Source organism: Panthera pardus, unplaced genomic scaffold (assembly GCF_024362965.1).
Source record: "Panthera pardus isolate Hobbes unplaced genomic scaffold, ASM2436296v1 HiC_scaffold_8, whole genome shotgun sequence".
Taxonomy (NCBI): Eukaryota; Metazoa; Chordata; class Mammalia; order Carnivora; family Felidae; genus Panthera; species Panthera pardus.
Window position 1 is genome coordinate 45,503,288 of NW_026527013.1, and position 22,292 is coordinate 45,525,579.

The following is a 22,292-nucleotide window of genomic DNA, read 5'->3' on the forward strand; positions in this document are numbered from 1 at the left end:
GCCTACAAAAACCTTTCTGTAGGTAATGGTACAGATAAGAGTCAGATAAGAGAAAAAAAACTTGCAACCTGGGTTGAGCTGCCCATTGAATAACTTATAGAAACGTGTTTATTTCCACTTTAAAATACATGAGAGCTGGTTTGCTCTACCCCTGGGGACAAAAGAATTCTGTTGCTGAAAATTTATCCTCTATTTAATTAGGATAATGTTCAGATCAGCAGTTTAAACGCCAATAAATTAGACTAATAAATATTTAAATCAGTAATACTTGAAGTTCTTAAATGATATTGTATACTTCATTTCACAGAAAATAACATTAAATACCAAGAGGAATTTGCAAACTCAGTCTAAAAGAAAATCTAGTCTAATCAGTTAATAAGGCCAATAAATTAATATGCCATTTTAAACCATAATCTTTCCTTTTATTTCCTTTAGCTCTGCTCTTGCAGCTTTTCTGCATATTACAGAAAGGATGCAGAAATGCATTCCACTGCCCTGTAAGAGATTTGTGTATCTGAAACTGGTAGAGCTTTGAGTGTCGGCTCCAGCTTCCTTGATTCTTGGATACCTGCTTTATTTAGTCTGTCGCACTAAGACAGGTGGAAAGGCCATTCATCACTGGGAGAGCAGCAGAATCACTGTTCTCACACCAACATTCCCTCTTCTGTTGCCTGTGACAGAAACATCTGTGGGCCCCTGGCCATGTGAACATTTTGTTCAGAGGATAAACATTTGCTCATTTTGTCATTTTGAAAGAGTGACCCAACTTCCCCAAGACAAAGTTGGTAAACATTCTTTGAGGTCATGTCTCCACACTGGTCAGGAGCACACAGCGTCAACAAAGCTGAAAGTACCATCTCATCTCCAATGGCCAAGTTCATACACCCTTTCATTTCCTTTATTTGGTTGACAGCAATGGGCTCAGATAATTCCTATCAATTTAATTTATTGAGGAGTTTGGAGGGGAACACTTTTATACTTGTGTACTTTGATTTTAAAGGCCCTGAAAAGAGCACCCATTGAAATGGGGGTGGGGCATAGATCTAGGATAAGAAAGCTAGTGGGAAACAAGATGGTACTGTCTTCTGGACTTTATCTGGCTAAGACTAAAGTTTGCCTCCGCTCTATCCAGGTGGCATTAGACTGACATGTTCAAATGTCACCATGGAAAATTAATCAGTTTCAGCATACAGATTTCCAGACCTTTCATTCAGGAGTAGGAGGGAGAAGCTAAATTTAGTCTCACCTGTAGGTCTATAAAAATGATTTTTAAAAAAAGAAAGAGAAAGTTAGGACATCATAGGAAGGGTACAAGAGTGAATCTCAGAACAAAGTCTTACTTCAGGAAATTACACTGAACTTTTCAGCACTCTGCTAGACGTCTCTTTCTTCCCTGCCTGGTGACCTGGCCCAGTCATATTTAGCAGTACACTTGACTGCTCTATGGGGCTGAGCAAAGCCCTCCTAGGAATATCTCCTTAATCCCTCCTTAGGGACATGAAATTTGTCATCCTGTCTCCCTCACAATCACCTTCCTTCCTGAGGTGGTCAATTGTGCCTTGCCACAGATACATTTAACTGCCTACTAAGAGCTTTTCTGTTGGAATCTAGGACAGCTCCGGGTCTTTGCTTGGGCCGTGTTGATATTTTGTGTTTGCCTACTGCTTTCCATCCCTCTACTTATTTATGATTTCCAAGCCTTCGTTTAAAACTGATTTCCTCTTGCCTCCATGGTTTAAGTACATGGGCAGAAACAATGAACATCAGGAAGATAAGAGGAAAAATAGAGGTATGACTTATGGAAACTGCAAATGAGAGAGAGTCTTTAGATTCCAGCCCCGTCCTGAAGTCCCAATGAAAAAGCCACAGTCTGGTGACTCTTTTGAGCACTGGTCATTTTCACAGCAGCTCCCTTGCATACAAGCGTGTGTTTGCATATGATGCGGGACAGGAGCGGGGTTAGTAATTACAGTGCAGCAGGAATGGGAATGTAGGAGCAGCGCTGCGACCACCAACATTCTAAAGCCCTCTCTGCTCACATCCGCAGCCTCAGTGGTAGAAATGACCATTTCCAAAATACTCTTATCTTCATTTATCACTACTCTATCCCCAGATAACACTGCCTGGCCCATAACAGAAACCTGTAAACATATGATAGATGAATTAAGGAATTTGGACTTCTGTGGTATCCCAGTATTCTCTCCTAGCATTTGGAACAGATACTCTATTTTAATTCTTTGTTTACGTATTTTTTTTTATTATGCAGTGAGCCCCTAGAAAGAAGGGGCCATGTCAGTGCGCCTGGGTGACTCAGTGGGTTAAACATCTGACTCTTGGTTTCAGCTCCAGTCATGATCTCACATTTCATGGATTCAAGCCCCACATTAGGCTTTGTGCTGACAGTGCAGAGCCTGCTTGGGATTCTCTGTCTCCCTCTCTCTGCCCCTTCCCCCCATGTGTGTCTCTCTCTCTCTCCCTCCCTCAAAATAAATAAACTTAAAAAAAAATGAAAGAAAGAAAGAAGGAGCCATGTCTCATTCATCTCTGTAGTTTCAGAGCCAGAAGAATTCTGGACACCCAAAGAGGTATTCAAAAGGGAACTTACAAGTGATAAATCTGTGAGTGGGTGAACAAATGGTTGAATGGATCAGCTCTGCATTCAATTAAGCATTCATTTGCTTGGACATTTGAACGCACTGCTCCCTTCTAAGGGTCTTGCTCTTTCACAGGTCCCCCAGGACCCCCAGAGGCTGTGACCATAGATGAAATTACAGATACCACTGCTCAGCTCTCCTGGAGGCCCGGGCCTGACAACCACAGCCCCATCACCATGTATGTCATTCAAGCCAGGACTCCGTTCTCCGTAGGCTGGCAAGCAGTCAATACAGGTACCATATTGGATGCCTGGTGCTGGTCTTTCACAGGGGCTTCTGAAACTCAGCATAATGGACAAAACACTGTGGCAGAAACCAAGGGCCACCTAGGTTCTCATTCAGACACAACTACAAATGTTTCCTAGACCTCATCTAATGCTACTATCATTCATTTAATGTTTTTCTTTATATCAGCTCTTTGTTTGTTTTTTAACTTATCCTAAGCAACAATGTCTATCACATGATAGATCTGTATGTTGGTTTTATTTTTTCTTAACATACATAATAAAATACATTAGTTGTAAAAATAAAATGCATCAATCTGCTTATTACCTAAAATTATCTGTGTACTATTAATGATATACTTTGAGAAGCAGTGGATTATGCTAGTCTACATAGCCTTTGTAAAAGTTTATATAGTGTTCTCAAAAAAAACAATAACTAAAGACTGCCTGGAGCCCCTTGACTTGCTGCCCATTTTTATTTAGATGGCTAAATTTGGGCATAAAGAGGTATGAGATTTTGTTATATTAAAAAGTATGTCTGTGATGCCCTTAGATGTTGCGGGCTACACACGTACTACACTGCCTGGCTCAGCATGTGCCTACCCTACACCGGCAGGTGCAGATAACCCATTGAACCCCACTCATGACGGGGATCAGGGATTGCAATTATTCCCCATGAACAAGGAATTCCCAGTAAGCACAGGTCATAAACTTCTGTTGATTAAGCCCCTGCCCATTGTACACATCGCCTGTCACTACTACAGATTGGATGGTTCAGCGAGCCCCTCAGATCTGCCCCGCCAGGTAGGCCCATGGCCCTGGCGGAGCAGAGCCCTGAGAAGATTGTCAAACTTGAAAAATAAAGGAATGTGAGTTGACCATACCTTCCCTGCCCCCCCCCCCAAATTGACTCTTTTTGTTATTTTATCTAGGTTTCATTTGAGGAAAAATGGACAAACAAGTAGTTTTTGCAAGCAAGATACACACTCTTCTAGTTCCTAAGAGTTGGCTGTGTGACCTTAATGTCTTGAGGTAGAAATACATGGAGTGATAGGCCTGGTTTTCTGCAATTCAGATGAATCCTATTGATTTTCACGACCTCTTTTTTTTTTTTTTTTTTACTTCAGCTTATCCAACCTCAGAAATGGGTTTGTGTGTTTCCAGCTCATTGATTTTCTTCTGAATCTCAAAAGTGCTTAGGAAGGAAAGATACACAAAAATCTTAAAGTTAGGGGATCATTCTAGCCCTGACTCTGCTAATCAGCACATGTCTATACAACTATGCATCTTCCTCTTCTGTTAAATGGGCATGATAAGATTTGGTTATGACCCAAAAGAGAAATGATTGTGAAACTTTTTTAAAAATAGGAAGTGCTACAGAAATATAATGAAAGAAAAGAGGAGGATGAAGCTGCCGCTGCTGATGATAGTGATGGTAAAAAAAAAAAAAAAAAAAAACACTAGAATTTGTTGAACCCTTGCTATGTGCTACATGATATGCTCTGCTAAGTGCTTTTCTTGGATTTTCTCAACAGCATTGTGAATAGATATTGTTATTAGCCTCATCGTATGATAGGGAAACCAAAGCATGGAAAGGTTAAGCGACTTGCCCAAGGTCATTGGGCTACTAAGTGTTGATTCAGGTTTAGAATCCAGATGATCTGACTCCAGAGCTCCACTTTTTACCTTTGTAAGCTAGGACTCTGTAATTGTGGTATAAGGAGGCTGGCAGCCACCGAATCCCAGTGACCAGTGTGATGGCCTCAGCTTTGCCACAGGGAACCTCCCTTTGAATCTTCTGGGCCACATGGGAAATCTTTATTTATTTTTTTTTGTTTTATTTTTTTAAGTAAATTCTGTACCCATGGTGGGGCTTGAACTCATGACCCCGGAGATCAAGAGTCGCATGCTCTAGTGATTGAGCCAGCCAGGTACCCCTCACGTGGGACATCTTTATGATAACCAGTTTAAAATTCAAAAAGTTGTTCAGTGAGCACGGAGGCAATGTCCAGAGCTTCATGGCTTATGGTGTCAAAACAGTGGGCCATGTCCTCTTGGGAAGGAGCCCTTCTCCAAATACTAGTAGGTGAATATTGTCAAATTCTCCCTCTCTGACTTCTTTTTTGTGTGCTTCGTGGCCATTCCTTTTGTGGTTACAGATTCCTTCATGAGATAGGTTAGTACAGTTCACCGTCAGCAATATTACAGAATTGTAATATTGTAGATTCATTATTATGTTAAGTTATAGAGCTTGGAACACACGGACAAAGGAGCAAATCCAGCGCAATCTTGAATGAGTAACAATCTTTATAAGGCGCATTTTCCTCATCTGTATAAATAAACACAGCAATTTTACTTTACTCATAGAATGATTGTAGAAATTGAACAGTGTGCCCAATACTATACGGTAAATGCTGAAAAACGTGTCAGGTAACAACAGTCATGATTACAGTCAAGCACTTTTGTGCCTTGAATACTGTAATGTTATCTGCTGGTGTCTCATTTGAACTTGTTAGTTTAGTATAGAGAGTTCTGGGATGACTTCCTCGTAACAGCTGCTGTACAACTAGTCTCAGACCACCTACAATGCCCTGCACACAGTAACAGTAATCATGACGGGTGGAAGTTCCTATCTGCTTAACATGGAATCCTGTAAAGTATCTCCACCTTTTGATGTCTTTCAGTGCCAGAACTTATTGATGGGAAGACATTCACAGCGGCTGTCGTGGGTTTGAACCCTTGGGTCGAGTATGAATTCCGCACTGTTGCGGCCAATGTGATTGGGATCGGGGAACCCAGCCGGCCCTCGGAGAAGCGGAGGACAGAAGAGGCTCGTGAGTAGTATCCAGGACATGGAGAGTCTGTGCTAGTGGCTATTATTCCTTAGGAAAAGGCTTTGAATTCTTCCTGCTCTTCAGCCCTAATGAGGCTCTGTATTAGCACCCCCTTCCCTTGAATGTTCATAATGATCAGAAACCAGACCCGCAGATGCTCATTTTATTGAGTTCAAGAGATAAGTTCTCACTCATTCCTGGGTCTCCTTGTACAGGGAGAGACACTCTGTGCTTAGTTCTTCCAAACACCACCTCTTCCTTCAATGGTTCGTTTGTCACCAAGATTCTTCAACCAGGATTTACTTTTTTAAGGCACACCCCACATTTCAAATGAATTCAACACACAGAAATCACTCGTCACAAGGAATAAGTTCTTCAGAAATATTTAGTAAGATTTTTTTCTTAGAGTATAAACCATTCCCAGAAGCTAAGATTCAGAACATCCTGCTCACTCATACGAGGCCAGTATGTATGTGTAGTATGACCTTCTGTAAGCACAGATTAGAATGAGCACAGGGAGGGAATAACATGAATTCATCTGCATCGGTTGTACATTTCCTTCTCTCATGTAATGTGGGAGGCTTAGGTGTGGGTCTTTGTAGAGTCCCCAGCTGTGATAACGCCAAATGTTTGTTGAAAGAATAATAGCAAGGTCCTTAAGCAGATGGGAAGTCTGACCCTACTCTTGGACAAAACTCCATCTAGACCTATTTCATTGGCTTTAACCAAGGGAGCACACCCAGACACCAATGGGGTCTTTTGTTTCCCTGATGATAATGTAGCTAATCCCCATGCTTTCTTCCCCCCCACCCCTCCAAAACTGTAATTTAATTAATTCCTCTCAGCAATCCTGGGGAGGAAGCTAGCCTAATTTCCCCTCTTTTACAGAGAAAACTGGGGATCAAAGAGGTTAAGCACAGTGAGCCAGGGGTCAACCTATGTCCACCACTTCCTTCAGCACCCAGCTCAAAACTCACCTTCCTCCGAGAAGCCATTAGCCCAACCCTACTCTGAGCAGCCTGCTACTTCAGAACGCCACTGCACTTCTCCATTCTCTCTGCACCGTGTTGTTCTTTATTGTCACCATTCCTCTGTATGTTCTGCATGTGCGCTCTACCTCAACTAGATTGTAAGCTCTGCACGGGCAGAGTGTGTATTGTCTGTCTTTTGTGTATCACCACATGGTTAATAAATGCCTATCCAAGCACTAGAACCAGAACCTCTGTCCTTTCCTCCTACCACTGAAGCTTGGCCTCTAGGGACGGAGCTGAACAATTGGTCAGACATGTCACATAACATGCATACCTTGTTGAATGGGAAACAGGTAACTAATGGCAATTTCCATGGTACGTTTCACTTCTTTAAGCTGATGCTTTGGGCCACTTGACCACACTGTTTCTGATCTCAAAAGACAAAGATATATGTTTATCAGAGTATTTGCTTAAAGTGAGTCACTTCTGTCAGGCAACCTTCTTTCCTCTCATTTGCTTTTAACACCAGATATGACTTGTTTTTTTGTCTCCTGCACAGTCCCCGAAGTCACCCCAGCTAACGTCAGTGGTGGCGGAGGCAGCAAATCTGAACTGGTTATAACCTGGGAGGTAAATGAATCATGGAACAAAAGGAGTATACATTAGCCTAGCTATTTTTTTTCTCTATGTTAAACAAATAGAAGAAATTTTCTCTTCTCTTGTTAAGAGCTGAAATTTACTTGAGTGCAAACACCCCCTCTCACGTAGCTGATTGCCAGGAAGAAAAGGTGGCGCTTGCCCATCAATTGTTGAGTTAAGTTTTCATTTGATTTAACACAGAAAAAACAGTCATGAAATGGAAGACCACACAAGAAAAAAAAAATGTGTGTGTGTGTGTATACACACACACACACACACACACACACACACACACACACACATATATGAAAGCTCGTTCAAAGAAAACCAGTTTTCCTTTCTTCCTGAACTGATGCATGGCCAATTTATTTAAAATGTCTGCCAGCAATAGATTCAGTGTACCAGCACAATTTCCTGGCAATTGGCTTTGCTTCTGGAGTCCTCTTTTATAAGGTGGTTTTTAAGCAACTTGGAGGTAGGTTAGTCACCAATTTATTAAAAATTGATTTTGAGAAATGAGATTGGAGTTTTAGAAAGGGTTCTTAATGTTTTTGGAAGATTCTAGACATTACCCCCAAAGTTAAAAATCTTGCATTTAACCAAAGCCCCAGCGGTGAAAGAAATTACCCCCTCCAGCCTCACTCCTCATTTCTGAGGGGAAATAGCTTTCTTGAACCAAGACGGTCTTCTTCAATGAAGTCTTTTGCCTGTTTGGCCCTGGAGGAAGATTCTTATTGGATGGTATATGTTGGAATGTCGGTTTCTAGATCAACTGTCCAGTGACTTTCATTTGCAAGAACTTCAGAGCTGGATCTCCCCCATCAAGAAGCCAGGCTCTCCACTGCAAATTCTCACTGGGTTTTTTGTTTGTTTATTTGTTTGTTTGCCTGTTTAACCTACTTCGATACCTCATCCATACTGATGGCAAGCCCCAAGCCTAATACTCTTGACAAAACCCAAAGTAAGATAGGTGGGGAAGAATGTATGTATAAGATTGTGGGAGGTAGGGTAAAATAAAACAATTGTAGCATTTGAATCGAACTGCTGTGATTTCTGAAGGCTGCCTCCCTTCTTTCCCAGACGGTCCCTGAGGAATTACAGAATGGTAGAGGCTTTGGCTATGTGGTGGCCTTCCGGCCCTATGGCAAAATGATCTGGATGCTGACAGTGCTGGCATCAGCCGATGCCTCCAGATACGTGTTCAGGAATGAGAGTGTGCGCCCCTTCTCTCCCTTTGAGGTTAAAGTGGGCGTCTTCAACAATAAGGGAGAAGGCCCCTTCAGTCCCACCACAGTGGTATATTCTGCAGAAGAAGGTATGGCTTATGCTGCCTATATATTTGTTATTTGTTCAGTTCTGAGATGCTGCTGATTTTAGGACTGAAGTGTTGACAGGCTCTCCTGAATCTTAGTCAAGTCATTTGGCTTCCCTTTGTTCTTTTGCTCTTATTTTCATAATCCAGTGACTAGGACTCTCACCTATGACAAATGCTGATTAAGAAGGATGTGTATTATGGGTCACCTGGATGGTTCAGTTGGTTAAGCATCTTACTCTTGATTTTGACTCAGGTCATGATTTCATGGTTCATGAGTTTGAGCCCTGCATCGGGCTCCATGTTGACAGTGTGGAGTCTGCTTGGGATTCTCTGTCTCCCTCTCTCTCTGCCTCTCCACTGTTCTTTCTCTATCTCTCTCTCAAAATAAATAACATTTAAAAAAGGAGATGTTTAAATAAGGGTGTGTATTAAAGGATTTGCTAGCTATGAAAACTTGGTGCTTGAACTTAAGGAGTCCTGGGTTGCTTCCCTTCCAGCTACCCCCAAATTTAGAAATCAAAGACTTTGTCTTTACCATTTCTGTCACAACTACCTTCTAGTTGTTAATCATAGCTCTTCTATAAAATGAGTGTTAGTGTCCTCATCACTAAAGGCTGTAATATAACTATGGATTATTTGCTCCTTGGAATTTTACTTAAAGTTTTTTAACTTTTTTTTTTTTTTCTTTTTGAGAGACAGAGACAGAGCATGAGCAGGGGAGGGGCAGAGAGAGATGGAGAATCCAAAGCAGATTCCAGGCTCTGAGCTGTCAGCACAGAGCCCGACACCGGTCTTGAACTCCCTAACCATGAGATCATGACCTGAGCTGAAGTCAGCACTTAACTGACTGAGCCAACCAGGCGCCTCAATTTGCTCCTTATAATGCCAGTATCTAGAAGCTGTTCTGATGCAGTTGATAAAGTAATCACTTTTTCCACACTCATCTGCAGAACCCACCAAACCACCAGCCAGCATCTTTGCCAGAAGTCTGTCTGCAACAGACATTGAAGTTTTCTGGGCCTCCCCCATGGAGAAGAATAGAGGACGGATACAAGGCTATGAGGTAAGCAAGAGATATGTGCGTTGGGTCAGGAAAGATGCACCCCTCAGTGAGAACTTCAACATACACTCTATTGGGAAAAAGACTCAGATTCCCATTTAGAGGGATTTGTTAAGGCTTCTAGCAGATATTTATTGAACCACTGACATTCTACACTGAAAGCACCCTTTTCCTGCTACACTCCAGAAATCTTTTTCAAAATAGATGCAGATCTAAGAATTTACAAGAAGAATGGAGAAATGAGCTTTGACTTTTGATACACCCAGTATCCACTTGGACTCAAAACAAATGTGGGGGAAAGGTGAGAAATAGCCAACAATGGTTGTGCCCACTTTCTATCTCACTATGAAGCTGAGAACGGAAAGGGAGCCCTTCATACTGCCCACGAGTGCTCGGGGCGTACAAAGCCATTGGCTCTGAAAGCTCTACTTATGAGTTGGTAGGAAAACATCAACTCCATCATCAGAATCTGCATTTTAAAGATCAGATGAGGCGCCTGGGTGTCTCAGTGGTTTAAGCATCCTACTTCAGCTCAGGTCATGATCTCGTGGTTCACGAGTTTGAGCCCCACATCCGTCTCTGTACTGACAGCTCAGAACCTGGAGCCTGCTTTGGATTCTGTGTCTTCCTCTCTCTCTCTGCTTGTCCCCTGCTTGTGCTCTGTCTCTCTCTCTCAAAAATAAATAAACATTTAAAAAATTTAAAGACAAAATAAAAAGCTGCTACCATTGGAAATATCTCTAATAGGTATGATTCCCACAGTCTTCCTTTTTATTTTCTCAGGTTAAATACTGGAGACATGATGACAAGGAAGAAAATGCTAGAAAAATACGAACAATTGGAAATCAGACATCAACAAAAATCACCAATTTAAAAGGCAGCGCGCTGTATCATTTAGCTGTCAAGGCATATAATACTGCAGGGACAGGCCCGTCCAGCGCAACAGTCAATGTGACAACCAGAAAGCCACGTAAGAACATTCTTGTTCAGAAATATTTTAGGGATTTCATCAGACATATCCCAAGTTCATTCCCCATCCCCACCTCCCAGTGATCATTTGCATACTAATTGGTATCATTATGTGTATTCAAATTTACCTTAGCATTTTAACTGAACCTTTCCGAATACCATGCAAAATTCATTGCTCCAGAGGACAGAAAGATAAATGTTTTTCTCTTCATTGGGAAGGGCTACTTCTTTTAGATATAAATGTTAGGCGACCAAGTGAATCTTTTTCCATTTGCAATGCTGTATCTCGTCAGATTTTAGTGACCTTGAAGACACATATTAGTGCAATAGCCCATTAAATTGCCTCCACTCTTGAATTCTAGTAAGGAGATATTCCTCAGAATCCATTGAGACTTAATAATCTGTGACTTCGTATATCTTAATTTTTTTATAGCACCAAGTCAACCCCCCGGAAACATCATATGGAATTCATCGGACTCCAAAATTATCCTGAATTGGGATCAAGTGAAGGCCCTAGATAATGAGTCGGAAGTAAAAGGATACAAAGTGGGTAATTTCTTTTTTGCAGAGGCTCCTAATCCTGCTGTTAGTGAGAACAGTCTCTTCACACAAAGTCATATGAACTATGTTCTCACTTTCCCTGATGATGCCTCACAGCCTCTCTAGGAATCTCTGTCCCCAGAGTGGTTTGCTCTGAGTTTTATAAATGGTCCGTGGCCACAGGCCAGAGTTAGAGATTGCCTAATCTGATTCTTTGGACTCAGGCAGAGTCTTTCAGAAATGGTTGAAGAACCTATAGGTGTGTCTTCAAAAACTCAGGAAAAACCTCATCTGTAACATTTCTCCTGTCAGCTTTGTTTTGTTCCTGTCCTGGTTGTCTTTTTTTTTTTTTTTTTTTTTTTTATCAACAGTATTATGAATGGTTAATCATTTTTGTTCCTGTTCCTATAATTAGGGAGATTTATAGAGAGAAAAAGAAACCAGGGAGTTTTTAGACAACTCATTTGCCTGCTCCCGTAGTATTAGTCTGACTTTATTTAGCTAGAAAAGAAAGAGTGTTTAGCCTTGGTGCCACAATTAACAGGAATTGTTACTGTCTTGTTTTGTGTTACTTTTAAGCAATGTGTGGGGCAATGCAATGCAGGCCAGACAAAACTGGCGTGCAAGCTGTGGTGTGTGGCATTTTTGCAGGAAGTGTTGAGAGTAGCATAGAGGCAGTGCTGTCGGGAGCTCATGAAAGGACATGGACCTGTTGGAAAGTAGTTGATCAAAGCACAGCTGGAATTAGGAGTGGATGTAGTTGGTGGTAGAACCTAGGGTAACATGAGTAGAGAAGAATTCAGGAAAATGCTCCCTGTCACGACTTCCTTTTCTTTCCTTCACATGGCACAGTGATTTGTATTATGCCAACAGAGCAACGTTGCCTAGAGACTCATCTGCAGAACTTTTCCTGTGTCCTTTTATAAGAGCAAACTCTTCTGGAAGGGTCTTCTAGCATAAATTAGGAGGCCCACATTTTGGTCCTCTATTAACTATGTGACTCTAAATCATTTAACGTCTTAGGGCTGCATTTTCTCTTTTATTAAAGGAGAAATTTCCTAGTATCTTCATTTTTCTCTGAACTTTTACTCTAGACATTTCAGTTGGGCCATGAAAAAGGAAAGAAGATAGGCAGCTCTCTGGGAAGGAGTGTTCCAAGCACAATGAACAAGATGTGCAAAGGTCCTGAGGTGGGCACATGCCAACGTGATGCAATAGGAAATATTGGAGACTGTGATGAATTAGAGATTTTCTCATTGTCCAGAAGAGGCAGTGGATTCTGGGCTCTAGCCTATTATTACCAAACAGTGTGGCAATATCTTCTAATTTTGTTAGTAGAACCCAAAATTGTTTCATGTATAATTTGGGGGGGTTGGTAAATGTTGACATCTAACTCAAAATAAAATAAAATAGTAAGATGAAATAAACACTGTAAGAGCGAAACACTTAACATATGCAGGCCAAATGTGACCCATGGACTATCAGTTTTCTACTAATGAACCCCCTTGTTTTGCATTCATGAAGACAGAGACCAGAGTGGGGAAGCAATTTTCCCACACAGATGGTGGCCAAACTAGACTGAGTTAAGCATATAGGCTATTGACCCAGACCACCTACATTTGAATGCTAAATCTACCACTTACTGTTCATGGTACCCTGGGAAAATTGCATACTATCTTCAGGTCTCAGTGTCCTCATTTTTGAAATCAGAGTAATAACAATTCCTATCTCAAGAGGTAACCGTGTTACTACTTACAACATACAGTGTTCTCTGGCCTCATTGAAGATGTCAGACAGATCCCTCCAAAGCCACAGTGAAGTTGCCCAGGGCCAGGTATCACATAACATGGTAGAAGGTGGTGACAGATCTCTCGTTGCTTGTGAGGACATCTCCAGGCTCCAAGTATATGTCTGTGTCAGTGAGGTGGGGAGTGGTTCTCCGCCAGATTCTATAGATTATGTTTTGAATCAAAGCATAAGCCAAAATAACACAGTTAGGCTCTCTGATACCAATCACTGCCTCATCTTTCTCTCTGCTACAGTGGTCTCGAAAACCAGACCACTTGTGTGTGGTTGTAGCCAAAGAGTGGAAACAGCCATACAACATAAAAACACCTGAATGTCGTTTGTTGTAGTATACAGGGAAATGGTTTGGGACGTCCAGTGAAGAACAAGGAGCAGAGAAAATGCACTTTGAGGGATAGGGGAAGGATGTAGCTGAGAGTCGTATTGTTAGTCTTGATTATGGGAGCATCTCAGTGATTTAAAAATATCCATGGACCACAGCTGCAAGAACACAGGCACAGAACTGTGCACTAAGGCCATCCCTGAAGGGTCACTGAAGTCCAGGTCACAAGGCACACCTTTGGGAGGCGGTAATTTCACTTTCTTTTTGAGTACTGATGGTCTGGACACTTCATATATTGATCTACATTTAATAAGAAAATCAGAGATCCATTGGCTCCAGTTCAGTGGCTCCTACTGATTCTTGGGGAAAAACTCATCATCTTTGATAAATTAGGACACATCTCCACTTTGATGTTTCACCCAGACATTGAGAAATAGACTATAACTGAAATAATGTCAGGTTGTCTAATGTGATAAGAACAAAGTTTAAATTACTCTTACTTTTCACGTAAAAGAAGAACATAGAGTGTTGAAGCACAAAGTAAGCATTCAATAATGTTTGCTACTGTTATCATTACTCCCATGAATCCACTCTTTCTGCTTTTCTTCTGCGCTGGGTTATATGAAATGCAAGCACAGCCTTCAAGTCAATCAGCAGAACCAAGTGTTTGGTGTAAATAAAGGTTTTACAGGCTCTTATTTAGGTTCCAATGCAGTCCCTAATATTACAAGACTGATAAGCAGTGCTGATAGCAAGGCTGCTTTTTCCTGGAAGTGTTTCTTTTGGATTTATATTTGAAACCAGTTGAAGTCTCTGTGCTCTGGCAAGGACCAGAGGTAAATCAAAGAAGCAATTTATTCCTCAAAGCCAGATGTGCCCTTGCATCCCATCAGCCAGCCCGTGTTCCTGAAGGGCCGTGATGAGACGCTTTGACACTCCTGAATGTGCCTGAGGATTTATTTGAGCCTGATCATTAGCGAGGGGATGCTGAGTTTGATACAACTGATGTTCCGGAGAAGGAAGGGGACACTTATGAATCTTTCCACCTTAAGGAAATTGTGTTTTCCACCATGTATTAGAGAGATATAAATTAAGGTGATGAAATGCCAGGGAACAAATGGGATCTATACCATTTTAAGGGAATTTCATGAATTTTACTTGTGTTTGCTTTTTATTGCAGTAGTAGAGTGGCCTTATGTCCCTAACTTCAGCAGGTCAGAATTTTGAAATGTGAGCAAATCTTATGGTTCTCAAAGTGTGGTTCCTGAACCAGAGGCAGTGGCATTATTTGGGAAAATGCAAATTTTCAAGTCCAACGTCAGACCTACTAAATCATAAACTCTGGGGTGGGGTCTAGTGACCTGGGTTTTAACAAGCCCTCTAGGCAGTTCTGATGCACACTCAGGCTTGAGGACCCCTGAGCGAATGCAAGATTTACAGCCACATTAACATCACATCAAACTCATTTTAAGTACCGCAGCCTGGCCCCTACCTCTGTAGCATTACCTCTGGAGTGGAGCCATAGCAGGCTTCTCCTGGGCCTCCTCACTTCTGCCAATTTGAGCTGGATAACTTTCAGCGTGGGGACTGTCCTCTGCATTCATTGCAGGCTGTTTTGCAGCATCCCTGGGCTCCACCCAATAAACAGTAGCACCTGTGGTGACAACCACAAATGTCTGCAGACATCACCAAATGCCCCCTGGGGGAGAGGAGCAAAATTGTTCCTTCAGCCCTCCCACCCTGTTGAGAACCCCTGAGCGTCAGTATTTCTCATGTTCCCCAAGTGTTTCTACCACACAGCCAAGACTGAGGACCACTGATCTCACCCAACCCTATGTTTCTTAACTACCAGCAGAAACTGAAGGTACTGGATGGTAGTGATTTAAGAGTACGGGTTAGGAATTCTCACTAGCTCTGTGACATCTTCCGGCCTCAGGCTCCTCATCTTTGCCAAGGACTAATAATGCCTGTCTTGTCAGATTGCTGTGACAGTTAAACATGGTGATGTCAATAAGGGACCTAGGTCACAATAAACATCAGAAAGTACTTATGGGATAGTTATCAGCACAGTCTTTATATCCAAAACAGTAGATGCACTTGTCCAGGCTTTTAGATTTTGTTTCTGATCATAGCTGATGGCAGTCAGAGTAGGAAATACCAGGCAGGCAGGTGGATGTGTTTTCGGGAGACCTAGTTGGGTACCTTGTCAAATGAGCCACCAACCCAGACCCAGACCCAGGGGAGGCCAAGAAGGGAAGCATGCATGAATAGGACCGGTGAAGCTATAGACACTTCTGGAGTGACAGTGACTGCCACATAATACCCTGTTTTCCACAGAGCTCAAAAAGGGGTCTCAGTGCAAGGAAAAGGGGGTTCCCGCCCTTGCCTTTTGGAAATCTCTCCCTGTGCTGAAATGTGCTTTCTCCAAAGGATTCATGGTGATAATAACGTATGATGCCTTCCTTGTGCTTCTCACCTTTGCCACGTGTGTTTTTTATCTCTTGTTCCCTTTAAATCTTCATAAATACTATGTCTTACATGCTTCATTTGAGCCAAGTCCTTCACTTACAGTCAGTCCTTTTGCAACCTTGAAAACACCCCAGAAAGGTGGGTGTGATTGTTTCCGTTTTACAGATGAGGAAAATGAAGCCCAGAGAGGTAGGTAGTGAGGACTTTGGTCCTCTTTCTAGTGGCCAAGTTGATTCCGACGCCAGAGCCCCTCATGTATAACTGAGCTCTGTACATCCTCCAAGAGTTATTTATCTTCCAGGTGTATTATCTGAGCCTTCCAGAGGTTATGTGAGGCCACATGGCATGGTGGGTGACTCATGCTAACCCCATCCCCATGCTGCAGTGTCCTGTAAACGCTTTCCTCATCATGAAATGGTGGCTGCAGACGTGCCCCCGGGTATAAATGAGCCTCCCAAGTGTGTGCGGGCAGTCTGACAACCTCCGTGTTCCCACATTTCTCTGGTGCCCAGAGGTGAGAATGAATGAATGCTCCATCTTTGGGGCTTTTGTGAGGACAGCAGGTGACACCTGTTCTTTCTGCATTGGCAGGTCTTGTACAGATGGAACAGACAAAGCAGCACATCTGTCATTGAGACAAATAAAACATCAGTGGAGCTCTCTTTGCCTTTTGATGAAGATTATATAATAGAAATTAAGCCATTCAGTGATGGAGGAGATGGCAGCCCCAGTGAACAAATTCGAATTCCAAAGATATCAAGTAAGAGTGTGTTTTTCCTCCCTTGCCCCTCCCTGCTGTAGCTCCTAAGCCTTGCCAGTGAGTCCGGGCTCAGACAAAGTGAAGCCCACAAAGAAAGTCTTCTCCAAAAATGGGCAGTGCCGTCCCCTTCCATCAGACAAGTGATGTTCACTGATCATAGGCGGTTTCACACAAAAAGACGATGTGACCAGTTTTGACTGATTTTATCAGTTGCTAATCAAAAAATCAGATTTAAGCAGCCCCAAATCCATCACACAGGTTTTCCCGTGTGGACCTGTGTGGTGTGCATCTACAACAACAGCGAAATTGCAGCTTAGAAAGTTAAAAGCATGAGTCACTCAGGAGGAATAAACAAAGGGGTCTTTAAAGTGCTGTAGCAATTTGTCTTTAGCAGGACCATGTAACTCAATGTCTGTGGCTGAAAATCTTTTGAACTTGGCACTATTTTGAATGTGTGTATATAACGTGTACATAAACACGCATGTCCATGTATAGCAAAGATTATCTCTGTTGACAAAGATTGTTGAATAATATGTAAGAATGTTCTTTTTTGAGCAAATATATTCAATCCTGTTTTTTAAGCACTATGTTTGCAGATATCTCAGCAGCATATTATTTTTTATTGTTGTATGATTTCATTTATTAAAAAAAAATAGAAAAGGCAAATCCATAGACACAGAAGTCAGATTAGTGACTGGTAGAGGCTGGCCAGTGGTGTGAATTGCAGCTTAATGGGTACTGGGTTTCCAGTTGTGGTGATGAAAAAGTCCTTGACCTAGATAGTGGTGCTGGTTGAACAACATTGGGGTATACTTCATGCCCCTGACTCGTTCACTGTAAAATAGTTACAGCGGTAACTTTTATAACACATATGTTTTACCACAATAAAAAAAAATTGCAGTTAGAAGTCTTAGTGTAGATTTTCATTGGCTTTTGGATTTAACTGCCTGGAGATAAGGGGTTCAATGTAGGCTGGAAATATACATTTTCAAGCCATTAGTGGCAACATAATATTTTAAATCATGGACAAAATTCTCAACATAGCGTCCTGAGTTTCAGCCCCTCTGCTAGGTATCCATCACATTATTTTTCAGATGAGGAAAGGGTCTAGTGTGTGATAGCAACTTATAGGAAGGCACTCACTAAGCAATTTTCACTGCATCTATAAAATTTGGATGCTTCCCATCAGAAAAGAAAATGTTCATTGGTCATTTAACCCTTCTCCTGAATAAGCATTTGCTAAGCATTGGACAAATACAACAAGACTTCATAGGGACCCTGAAGCTGTATCAAACTATGCTCCCAACTCAGGATGATTTGCCAATTTCCAGATAAAGTTTATGTTTACTGCACCCTTTTTTCAGGTGGACACTAAAGGCATTTTTATCTTAAAAAAAAACAAAAACAACCTGGGGAGAATTGGATTCTATATCTCACTAAAGCAAGGGCTCTAAATTCTGTTGAAAGGAACCAAATTTGTGGAACCTGAGATGTGGAAGTAATCACCAGGCCACAAAAACCTGAGATTGGGGTTTGTTTGGGGGTCAGTTCATCTCACTTTGTTAAAATCTCACTTCATACTTTCTTATCATTATAAGGATTTTCATTGTTGTTCTGTTGTTGTTGTTTAGACCAGTGATTCTTGGTTTATTCATTACAAAAACGTATCTTAAGCAATTATATTGATATAATTGATATTAGATAATAAGGATGTGACTGTGAAAAAAAGAAAAAAACAAGTTCTCTTCCTCAAAAGATTGTCCATTTTGTTGGTCAAAGACCTTACAATTTTGGAGGAGCCTCAAACAACAGCTGGTAGTCTGTTAACTATGAAAACTGGAAGACCTGTAAGAAAAGGTTTTATGTAAAAGGATTGAGATTATTCTGGGGGAAAAGGGAGGTATATTTAGACAGATGTGGATTTGAATCCCAGTTCAGCTATTTACTAACTCACTGATCTTAGACAAGTTTTCTTACTTCTCTGGATCCTAATTTCCTCATCTGTGAAAGAGTGTCACAATACCAGATGTGCTTAAGGTTTTTGTAGGAATTAAGTGTCACAGTGCCCTGTGCCCAGCACAAAGGTAGAATTCAAAAGGGAGTAGCAACTTTTATTTTGCTGCATCACTGATGTAATAGTTATTAGCAATGTTATTAGTAATATTGAAGTTTCTTCTTACGTTAGATGTGGACATCCTCATGAAATGCTTTCACAGAGGTCCGGAGATGTCCCATAAGGTGCTCTTAGGTTCCTAGGTAGGTAGTCATAGAACTGACATTAAAAAGTCATTAAGAAGGGCACCTGGGTGTCTCAGTCGGTTAAGCATCCTACTCTTGGTTTCTGCTCTGGTCATGATCTCACACTTCATGAGTTCAAGCCCTACATCGGGTTCTGCGCTGACAGCACAGAGCCTGCTTGGGATATTCTCTCTCTCTCTCTCTCTCTCTCTCTCTCTCTCTCTCTCTCCCCCGTCTCTCTGCCCTTCCCATACTCTCTCTCCTTCCCTCTCTCTCTCAAAATAAATAAACTTAAAAAAAAAAAACTAAAATAAAATAAAAAATAAAAAATCACTAGGAAATTGTTATTTCTGGTAGAATCTAGCCATTTCTACTGTTTCGAAAAGTGCTGTGGCCTTGCTTTCCATTGTATCCCGGGCAAGGTGATACTGAATGAAATTATCCTGTCTTTCCAGATGCCTATGCAAGAGGAGCCGGGCCTTCTACTTCGAATGCATGCACACTGTCAGCCATCAGTACGATCGTGATTTCCCTCACAGCTAGGTCCAGTTTATGACAAAAGTTATCTAAAGGACTTGCTATTTATAATATAAGCAACATTTAGCTAGTTGTTTTGAAGACACCCAGTACTAAGTAATATTGTTGTTCAAGTACATCTTATTACTGGAAAAAAAAATGTTTTTTGCTTCTTTAGGAATGGCATTATACAGTACTTCCTCAAAGCAAACCTAGCTTTGTCTGAAGTTTCTTTGGAAACTCTGCAATGCACTGAAGACATCTGTAATATGATGTTACCAAAGCAGTTTACATATGTCCTTATATGCATATTTTTTATTATATATTTAGTGTTTTATAGAATTTTTTAAAGTTAACATGAAATGTAGATATTAATTTTTTCCTCTGCTGTAAAATGCTATGGGCAACACAATCATACAATTATTATTTGAAAATATTTCCTTTAAAGAAAAAGTTTGAAACTCATATTGATAAATAAATTATAAACTGTACAGTTTTACAAGGATTCAGTGGCAGAACAGCTGAAGATTTGGTCTGGAACTTAAGGCTGCGATGTGTAAATGACTCTTTGGATAGTTAACGCATTGAATCAAGTCCTTTTTGACATGTACAATATGTTTTCCCACCCTCTTGTGAATTTTGTTGTTCAACACAACTTGAGATGGTTTCAGGAATGGTTGTGAACTAGAAACCTAAACTAACTGCCCAAGAGTTACCTTGTGCAATATTCCCATCCCTGAATTTAGCATTGTACAGTAAGACTTTCTTTTCACTCAGCTAAGTTAGCATTGTGTCTGTAGTAGCATTATCTTAGACATTAAATTTGAAGTTACCTATCCAGTAGTAACATAGACCAAAAGTTACTATAGTCAACCAACTCTTTCAAAGGATAAAAGATAATTTTATTATCTTTAACTGTATCTGTCTTGAATGTACATTTTTAAAAAAGGTAATTCTCTGTTGTTGGAGTCATAATTTCTTTATATATGTGTATCTCTTTAATAATAGAGCCCTTCTTTTGAATCAAAATCATGTATGGAGTTTGGCACATTTCTCCTATTTCAGCAGATAGTTGCTGCGAAGAAATTTTTCACGACACTACAAAAGATCTTTAGTATAACTGTATGTTATCTTGATGATTATCCTGTTTTGCAGTAAGTAGCTTAGTTGCTTTATAAGCTTTACCTTCCAAGTCTTAAAATCACATATTGGGAAATTACAATATAAAAAAACACATATTCTTATGAAAAGAACTATTTGTTATAATGGGGGAGGTTTTGTAAGCAGCTGACACTTGTGGAACAGTGCATATAAAAGGCAATGAAATTTTCTATAAAAATTTTCACATGTGAACACTCTGCCACCTTTTATTCTTTCTTGAGAGCTCAAATTTGCCTGTAATTTGTCATTTTTTGCTTACAAATAATATAAGTTAAATTTTCAACCTTCTCACTCTATTTATCCAACAAGGTCCTGTCCTAATCAGGATTCCACTTGTGTAAAAAATAGGGTGGTAACCAGAAAAAAAAATTATTGTCAGTATTTCAAGCTGTGTTCCTTTCTTAGTTTGATATGGTTACTTCTATGTTAAAATAAAACAAAACTTAAAATCACACACACAAAAAAATCAACAAAACAATAAAATGAATGAAAAAAAAATGATACCCCAGGTAGTTCCCGACCCCAGTGTAAATGATATTTACCAGTGATCTAGCATATGTAATCTTTTTTTAAAGGTATTGTTAATAAATATTCTGTCATTTGTAAAGATACTTGTCTTTTGGGAGCATTTTTCCTGCCTGCCTGTCAGGGAATTTGTTAGCTCACCCTTGTGCTAGTTATAATTTGACATGACAGAGGGACTCCAAAGTCTCTGGCCATGATCCAAAGTTAGGTGACTCAGAGTATCCCTTTGGAATTGACAACCCCGAAGACACCATTTCAAATCCTCTTTGCAAGCAGAGAGGGTCAGAATCCACAAATAAATGTCCTGAAGATCAAACTTGAATATTTCCTCTTGATTACCTAAGTCTTTTGCATATTTAACCTATGGATATCTGTTGTTTTAAGCTTTCCTCAACCCCATAGCCAAAAGGATAAAATCTAAACTTGATCGTTTAAGGCCCTTAGTCTAATAACAACTTAACTTTGTACCCAGCTACACTGAGCCCTCACTGGCCCCTGAACACTGCTTGCTTTTGGTCTCACCTCTGTGCCTTTTGATGTATGGCTGACCCCTCCTGACATGCCCTCCCCACCCTTATTTCTCACCCAATTCCTGACTGTCCTAGGGTAGCTCCAGCCCCAGGCGTCCGCGAAGTCTTCCCACACCTCAGCCCTTTAGGATGTCCTTCCTCTGGGTTAGCTACAATCCCTGTCAATACCACTCATTTAGTAATTAATCAGGTACTACTTTTGGAAATCTCTTGTACTGTTATCTTGCATTTTAAGTTAACTCCTGTATTGTTACTTAATTTTCCTTGTACTTATGCCTTGTCTTCCCAGCTAGATTGTAAGCTCCTTGAGGGCAGGGACTTTGGTCTTATCTTCCATGTACTCTCCATAGTGCCTAGCACAGTGCCTTGCAATAAATAATCATTGATTAATTGAAGGGGTCTTTGAAGTAGCATTTTGCATCAGTTGCCCGCCTATGTACCCTAGTGACCCAAACAGAGAAGACCGTGTCACTATTTTTGTTAGGTGCTGAAAAGCATTAGAAGGCCTGGCTTCAAACTTTATGCTTTGAAAAAGTCCTGTTATCTCTCCGCTTCATCGTCTGGTAAATGAGGACCTGGATTAACTGAGTCCACCTGAGCTGAAGGTATTTTAGGAAGCGCTTCATAGACACCTTCACCCACACGTGTCTGATTTCTTTGGCTTCTGTGTTTGTTGTTGCAGGTTGGGTTCACTGTTTGCAAGCAACAGAAAACCACTCTGGCTAAATTGAACAAACAAAAAGGAATGACACCGATTAG

At 40.9% G+C, this 22,292-nt stretch overlaps 1 protein-coding gene across 7 annotated transcripts in view; it reads left to right on the top strand.

Annotated features, from left to right (window-relative positions):
- The window catches only part of LOC109254642 (contactin-4), an 893,345-nt gene extending 871,417 nt beyond the window's left edge, over nucleotides 1-21,928 (top strand). For 6 of the 7 annotated variants that reach the window (XM_019428734.2, XM_019428733.2, XM_019428737.2 and 3 more), the window contains 9 exons: nucleotides 2,730-2,888; nucleotides 5,563-5,712; nucleotides 7,243-7,313; nucleotides 8,403-8,637; nucleotides 9,588-9,700; nucleotides 10,481-10,667; nucleotides 11,100-11,212; nucleotides 16,395-16,563; nucleotides 19,257-21,928. In XM_019428734.2, the coding sequence (XP_019284279.1) occupies nucleotides 2,730-2,888; nucleotides 5,563-5,712; nucleotides 7,243-7,313; nucleotides 8,403-8,637; nucleotides 9,588-9,700; nucleotides 10,481-10,667; nucleotides 11,100-11,212; nucleotides 16,395-16,563; nucleotides 19,257-19,357 (1,298 nt within the window). In that variant the 3' untranslated portion in view covers nucleotides 19,358-21,928. The remainder of the gene's footprint in view (nucleotides 1-2,729; nucleotides 2,889-5,562; nucleotides 5,713-7,242; nucleotides 7,314-8,402; nucleotides 8,638-9,587; nucleotides 9,701-10,480; nucleotides 10,668-11,099; nucleotides 11,213-16,394; nucleotides 16,564-19,256) is intronic. The other variant, XM_019428738.2, reaches the window with a different exon arrangement.
- The last annotated feature ends 364 nt before the right edge of the window (nucleotides 21,929-22,292 follow it).